The sequence below is a fragment of the Rutidosis leptorrhynchoides genome, chromosome 10 (assembly GCF_046630445.1).
Source record: "Rutidosis leptorrhynchoides isolate AG116_Rl617_1_P2 chromosome 10, CSIRO_AGI_Rlap_v1, whole genome shotgun sequence".
Taxonomy (NCBI): domain Eukaryota; kingdom Viridiplantae; phylum Streptophyta; class Magnoliopsida; order Asterales; family Asteraceae; genus Rutidosis; species Rutidosis leptorrhynchoides.
The window spans coordinates 289,704,566-289,712,278 of NC_092342.1; the positions used below are offsets into that span (position 1 = coordinate 289,704,566).

The 7,713-nt window shown below is 31.0% G+C and overlaps 1 protein-coding gene across 2 annotated transcripts; it reads right to left on the reverse strand.

The window, feature by feature from the left end:
* Positions 1-3,652: 3,652 nt before the first annotated feature.
* On the reverse strand, positions 3,653-6,201 carry LOC139873176 (uncharacterized). Of its 2 annotated transcripts, XM_071861109.1 has the most exons (8): positions 5,764-6,201; positions 5,415-5,516; positions 5,162-5,321; positions 4,889-5,068; positions 4,640-4,774; positions 4,449-4,531; positions 4,138-4,231; positions 3,653-4,026 (listed from the first exon to the last, which is right to left on the reverse strand). In XM_071861109.1, the coding sequence occupies exons 1-8, from the start codon at positions 6,036-6,038 to the stop codon at positions 3,928-3,930; spliced, it is 1,128 nt and encodes a 375-aa protein (XP_071717210.1). In that variant the 5' UTR covers positions 6,039-6,201; the 3' UTR covers positions 3,653-3,927. The 2 variants fall into 2 exon arrangements, 1 of the variants encoding a protein (XP_071717210.1); XR_011767281.1 differs by lacking the exon at positions 3,653-4,026 and having other exon boundaries at positions 4,141-4,231; positions 4,449-4,551.
* Positions 6,202-7,713: the final 1,512 nt, after the last annotated feature.

Sequence of the window (7,713 nt, forward strand, 5' to 3'; positions counted from 1 at the left end):
CGCAGCATATTCTTAAATAATTGCTACACCGTACCAAGTGTAGTATACAGAAACGAAGTACTGTGCAACCGTTGAAAACTGGTCGTCCAGCCCGGTTGGGGTTGTCAGGCCCGATAGATCTATCAACAGGATTCGCGTTTACATTCCTCATGTAAATATTAGCTACCAAGTATAAAGAGATATGCCATGGTACAACTCAACATAGAATTTATTTTTGATCACTTGTGTCCATAACGTAAATCATAAAATGCATGTATTCTCATCCCAAAATATTTAGAGTTTAAAAGGGACTATATACTCACCATACTGTATTTTGTAGTAAAAATACATATAACACCATTGAACAAGTGTAGGATTGGCCTCAGATTCACGAACCTATATCATTTGTATATATATATATATATTCATTAATGTAAATAGTCATAACTGATCAAAAATATATATATTATTACTAGTGATATAGTTCTTATTTTATATATCTTATTAAGTATATTGTTATATGAGTAACATTTATTAGGTAAATCTATGAATTTATTAATATAAGGTGATAATACTTATTAGATTTAGTAATAATAATAAAAATGAGAATTTTATATAAAAAAATAATTTTAACGATACTTATAATGTTAGTAATAATGATATTACTAATAATATTCTTAATAATAAAACCAGTTTTAATAACATGATAAATTTTAAATTAATGATACTTCTAATATGAATGATAACGGTAATAATACTAATATTAATAATAATTATAAAAAAATAACTATTTTATTACTAGTGATAATAATACTGATAGTAATAAAATTAATAATGATGATACTATTATGTTTTTAATTGATATTGATATTACTATAATAAGAATGATAATAACTCTCCTAATATTAATTTTAATGATTGTAACAATTAACATAATAATAATAACATAATTAATAATAATCATCATACTAAATATAATAATGTATAATTAAATAAGCTACCTTAAGGGAAATCTGATTTCCAAAAAAAAAAAAAAAACGTCTCAGCCCAAAATTCGATCCCTGACCACTTGTTTAATCACAACACTCTAACCATTCAGCTATCCCAGGCTTTCTGTTTTATTTAGCATATATAAATATATAACCCGAACTTAACTGTCATCTTCTTCAACAAGTTTTCAGATCGACCAGGCTTCCAGCTCGATTAAAATCAATAACTTATAAATTTGAATTTAAAATATGTGAACGAAACCAGATATATCTACTGGTGATTTCATTGTTTAAAAACAAAATAAAATAAAATATATATATATAGATATAAACCGTCGCTGTATGAACACATATAAACTCAAATTTGATTTTTCAGTTTAAGACCGTTTTAGTTAAAACTCAGTACATGAAATAAGTTTGAGAACCTTCCTATAACCTTTATAAATCCTTAATTTCACTTGAAACACCACAAAAACTTCGAATTCGACTGAAGAACATTCTTTGACTTTTTAATCTCGAAACTTTGACTCCAAAATTGATAATCAATACGAAAAATTGAATCTTTAAACTTTGCAGATAGTTTGATTGAATAATTCCTAACCTTTCTGCGTTTTTAGATTTTTAAGTTTGATTCAAAAACGTATTATGGGTAAAAAGTTGAATGAGCAGGGGTCGATGGGTTTTATATTTCTGTTATTTGATTATTATTTTTTTACAGTAAATCCATAAGCGTGTGAATTGAATTCGTGTAGTAGCAAAATTCGTTGGGCACTAATTTATATCATGAAACTGATTCGACAACTTCTCACATGTAAACAGAACTAAATATAATAAAACAAACAGATAATCACGCGTTATATACTTATCTGATTAGTTTTAATACCTGTATATTTTATTTTCTATTTTTTTATATAGCAGTATTTATTTAATTATTTATCTGTATTATTAAATATATAATTATATACATTTTAATGATAATAATAATAATAATAATGTCCATACTTCTAATAATTAATTGTTAATTAATTTAATAATAATACTAATGATATAAATACAAATTTTATTAATAATAATAACAATTAAATAATAATAATACTCTTAATATTATATCTAATAATAATACAAATATAATAGTAACAATATTATTATTACTAATGATAATAATGTTCATTACAATAAAAAGTATAACAATAATATTGTTAATATCAATAATACTAATAATAACATATCAAATTATATAAATATATCAATTTCTATATTATTTATTGATAATAATGACATATCTATTACCGATAAAAAAATAGTTTTATTATTAGTGGTACTAATAATAATATTAGTTAACTTTACTGATAATAATATTAATATAGCATTTATATTTATAATTAAATTTAATATGTTACAAATTCAATTATATCATTTTTACCAATAATATAATATATCGAATCTTTAGTACTTATTTACTATTTTTATTTAATATTTCTTATGTATAGAATTTATACATATATATTTATATATATATATATATATATATATATATATATATATATATATATATATATATATATATATATATATATATATATATATATATATATTCATATGTGTATATATTTTCATATCTATTTTAATGAGTCAATAACATTTTATAATTTCTAAAACTTTATTTATAATTGTATATATATATATATATATATATATATATATATATATATATATATATATATATATATATATATATATATATATATATTTAATTGTTTACGAACAATTGTTCGTGAATCATCGGGCATAGTCAAAGGGTAATTGATTACATGAATATAGTTTTCTAAACTTTCTAGACTCAACATTACAGATTTTGCTTATCGTGTCGAAAATATATAAAGTTTAAAGTTTAAATTTGGTCGGAAATTTCCGGGTCATTACAAAACCCTAGATTAAAAGCCTTACGGTTTCCATACACCAATTTAACCCAAATTCACCCATTTAACCCCCAAATGGGTCTTACAAGTCTCAAATGAACAAACCCTAGCCCTATATCAAATCAAACTCAAAATACGGAGTTAAGACTTACCAACAATATCAAATCGTAGCTAGAGACGTAGGGAACAACTTTAAAACTCGGACTCGGGCAAGATTTGTCTCATTCTTCTCCAAAATGAGCTCTCTCTCTCTCTCTCAAAAACTCTAACTCTCTCTCTAAAATTTAAGTGTGTAGGTGAAAGAGTGATAAATGAGTTAAGGATAAGCTTTGGATCAGTTTTTATGGTCTCAAACCACCCACAAAATGAAAAGACTCAAATACCCCTCATTAAAACTCAAAATATCAAGAAAATCACCAAAAACCCGTCCCCAGCCGCAAATTGCGCCTGGTGGCCGCAATTTACGCCCAGGCCGCAAAAACAGCCGCCCAAAGGCGCCCATTTGGGTCCTGAACGAATTTTTGACCCCCAGCCAGCCGCAAATTGCGTCTGGCAGCCGCAATTTGCGCCTGGCACATTTCTTCCCGGCTTTTGAACTTGTTTTGGTCGTAACTTTTAGACCGTAACTCCGTTTTTGATGAATCAAATATCGTTAAAAACCTCACAAGGTGTACTTTCTAATGGTAAAGTTCTAAATCACTAAATCAAAATTTATTTGAGGTCAAAAGATACGTTTTCATACCATGTAACTTAAATGACGTCCAAGTTTTAACGTTTACAAACCCAACTTCGAATCTAGGAACTTAAACACCATCACAAGCAACATATTACAGAAAAACGGGGTGTTACATGGATGGACTGAATAACAAATTCAGAGATGCTCATTGATATGTACATACAATTTAGAGGGATCAAGAGGACACATAGTATCATGATCACTAGTAATGTGCCAGAGTTGCATAACACAATAACATATGATTTCTGTAAACCTACATTTGAATGACCTTGTGGTGATACACACATAATGATGGTGTACACCTTTACGTATTATTACAAAAAGCACCAGATATCCACTGATTGTACTCATCCATTCGAATTATAAACGAACTCGAACAAGGGGAACCTCCTCCGCCATATGCCTATGTATTTATGGAAGTCAAACATATTTTATATTAACAGCTGATTATTTATTAAAATATCAGACAATGGTGATGGAAATAAACCAGGTAGATATCAATTTTCATGCATACCTTTGCAATTGCAGATGTATCAGTAGAGCTATCTGTACTCCTTAGGCACATTTTGAGATTTTTTCCTTGCATATAAACAACTGTTCCGATAGGCCTGAAATTGTTAGTCGGATATATGTCATGTCACCACCATAGCTTATGCAGCAAAATAAAATAAAAGACAATTAAACTTTCTATTGCCAATATATGTATTGAGAATATTTAAGCTGCTTTATCACCCTAAACATCTGTATTTTTATTAGCTTGTATGTTGAGCGTATAACATATGTTGAAGTTCGGAACTTGAATTGAAAGTTTGTAACATGAAATACCTTAAACCAGCTGCTTTACTTTTCTTGCTTAATTCCTTGCCGATTATATCACTTAAATTGGAATTCCCATCAATCTTAACCCCCTGAAAATCAAACTAAATATCTGAAACACCAAGTAAACACCAATGCTTGCATTATAAACATAAACCATCATGATTAATCAGATTAATGAAGTAATTTGAATAACATACCAAGCATTCACCGTATAATCCTCTGCCCAGCCGAAACTTTAACACATTTTCAAGATATTTAGTTGCTGAATTCTGCTGGCTAGCTATGTAACTATTTCCATGTGAAACTAAATCCATTACATTAATCTTCATTAACTGTTTGGATGCACACAGTTGAGCCAAGTTAACTTTACAATCATATACAAAACGGCTACAAACATGAAGATTAAAAGATATTTATTGAGGGTATAATTTATGAAGAATCGTGACCTGATCAAACAAGTGTGGATTTGTGATGCAATTCAACTTCGAACGCCATTTAGAAAGACCGATATTGAATTCTTTGATATCTGGAAGGGTCCACCGCCGAAGGTCTCCATCCTCGATATATTTAAGGACCATTTTCACTCTTTCTCGATCTTCAGTGTTGAAGAGACATGTGCTATGCTCCTAATTAACAGAACATACAATCAAAAGTTATACAACTAAATTTTATCAAACAAAAGCATCAAGAAATAACAATTAAAAACTTGTTTAACTTACATTATTAGAACTCATTTCCGATAGCTTGGCACTAAAATATTCATATACAGCAGATGAACTGCTCTTATCTAAATTCACTTGATATGAAAAATTTGTGTTACAATCCTCATACAAATGGATATCAGACAGTGTCGTTTTTCGGTGATCAAATCCTATCACCCTAAATATTACAAAAAACTACTCAGAAAAACATGTAGCCATCCAAAAGTACAGACACATACACAAAACTAAATTAATAAACTTGATTGCATACTGGCAAGACGTCCTTCTTGAAAGCTCAGCAGCAAACCCTTTAGGACCAAGAAAATCAAGAAAATAACATCTTTCAAGTCCATCAATACACAAATCTTCAACCCTGTTTAACATATAATAATATTAATAAGGGGTAAAACTTTTCATACCAAAAGAATCAAAAACCCTGTTAGTTTAATTTGCAAAAAAAAAGTGAAAATACTTTAAAACCCAAAGAAGCAAACACTGGGTAGCCGCCTACGAGAATCCAAACTTAAAGGTGAAACCTTTACCGACCCAATGGAACAAATAGCATATATATTTACTGCATTTGCAACTACCAACCTGTTAAATGTTAAATTAAGTTGTACCTGAAAGGTTCTATTGATGAAAATGGTAAAACGAGGCATGGGAGATTGAGGTGACTGTGAAAAACGTGAGCAAACAAAGCTGAAAAAGCTCCAGAAAATGAAGGGTAGTTGTAGAGGACTAAGTTTTGGGTACGTTCTTCGCGTGCTTTGGTTAGTAACTCCAGTGCGGCATTTGATCGAAAACCTTGTGTGCGTGCTGAAAATATTGCTGATTTGGATCGAGCGATTGCGCTCGATTTCTTGGTAGCGAGCGAGATTGAGTGCTTGAGTGTCATCCAAAAATCAAATTGTTAATACCATTTCGTTCAATTGATTGATAAACTGAAGAATCATATACGTCTTCAAAATCCAAAACTTCGAACTTTTGTGGCCTTTCATATTTTTTTTCATCGAAAATAAGGAAAAACTTTATAAACCACCGTTCATTAGAAAATAAGAACTCCTAGAAACTTACAAACTGAAAAGCATAGCAAAACTAAACTAGATCAAAACAAGCTTGTTAAACCAACAAATACAAAAGAATTACGAGACTAAAAAGAACACGACCTCACAACGAAAAAGATGATAACCTATCTAACCGACCATCGAAAAATAAAAAAAAATCATCTAAAGTCTAAGAACGCTCAAGCATCTTTGACGAAGTCACCGAAAATTTCCAACTCCTCTTCATGAGAAATCTTCTTTTTTATTTCCTTTCTCGGCCTTTTAACAATCGTTGGTACGGAAGGCGCCACCCTATAATTATTAACGACCCCTTTTGAACACCTTCCATTTTGTCCATTACATCGATGAAAGCCGCCAAATGATCGGAATTAACCGGATTTTACCAATAGCTTTGTCGAGCTTGGACGCGACCGTATGAAAACCACAAGCTTCCTTGACCAAACCCTCCTTCGAACCATCAACTACACAATGGCTCGGCCTAACAGAGGAGGAGCCTAGTTGCTCAGGCCCAATACCCAATTCTTCTTTTGCCCCACAAAAAATGCCTGAACCCTCATCATCAGAAGCGGCCGTACCAATGGCAACATCTCTCTACACCAACTCAGGAGTCGAATCAACCAAATCATCAGCAAGCTCGTCAACAGAATCGAAAGTCGGAACCATACTCACGAAAGATGAAACCTTGTCCCGGTTAACAATAGTCGGAATCGAATCAACAAAGTTCGAAGTGGGAATGCGAACGCTAACGGATAACAATTCATTAAACACTTGTTGATTCGAACCCGAGAGAAAATCATTCCCCTTATCGACAGTAACATAAGATTTGCGAGCCAAACAACAAAACAGAACGTTGTAGTTCCGGCATAAGTTCCATGATTTCAGGTAGTTTTTAACACACGGCTTACCAAAACAGAGAAATTCTGAATCAACATCGTTGGAGGCAGTGATATTAGATACTTCCATATCAATCTTAACTTTTTCTGAAACGGAATTCATATTAAAAATGATAACTCAAATTGGCATGAGCATTAAAAAAACATTCACATCCTCAACAATAATACGAGAATCACCCCTCGAAGGTAAAGCAATTCCATCGCAAACAGCGCGATTAGAATATATTGAATCAACTGACGAATATTCGTCATTAAAAATGTGATCGCATTCAGAAGATGGGATTTCATTAACTCGAATAAAGAAAGACTCCGGATCCCAATTTTTTTTTTACTTCTTTGACTGTATCAACAAGCAAAGATGGGCTATCTAATACAACGAAATTAAGCGCAACCAACCCCGATCTATTTGAGATCGGACGAATAATGAGCAACATGGATAACCTTACCGATACCCGCAACTATTTCCTTAATATTCTCCTCCGAGAAGAAGTTAGCCAAAATACCTGAAATACTAATCCAAGAAATATGAAAAAAGGATCGACTCATGTAGAAAAAGGACCGATGAAAACCAACTCATCCTTGACAGGATGATCAGCACACCAACGGTCGAAGC

What these genes read in the sequence shown, in the direction of transcription:
- LOC139873176 (XM_071861109.1), bottom strand. Translation starts at nt 6,038, where the DNA reads ATGACACTCAAGCACTCAATCTCGCTCGCTACCAAGAAATCGAGCGCA. An exon ending in TCATCAATAGAACCTTTCAG is followed by an intron (nt 5,517 to 5,763) that starts GTACAACTTAAT and finishes TATGTTAAACAG; the next exon opens with GGTTGAAGATTTGTGTATTG. An exon ending in ATACATCTGCAATTGCAAAG is followed by an intron (nt 4,027 to 4,137) that starts GTATGCATGAAA and finishes ATAAATACATAG; the next exon opens with GCATATGGCGGAGGAGGTTC.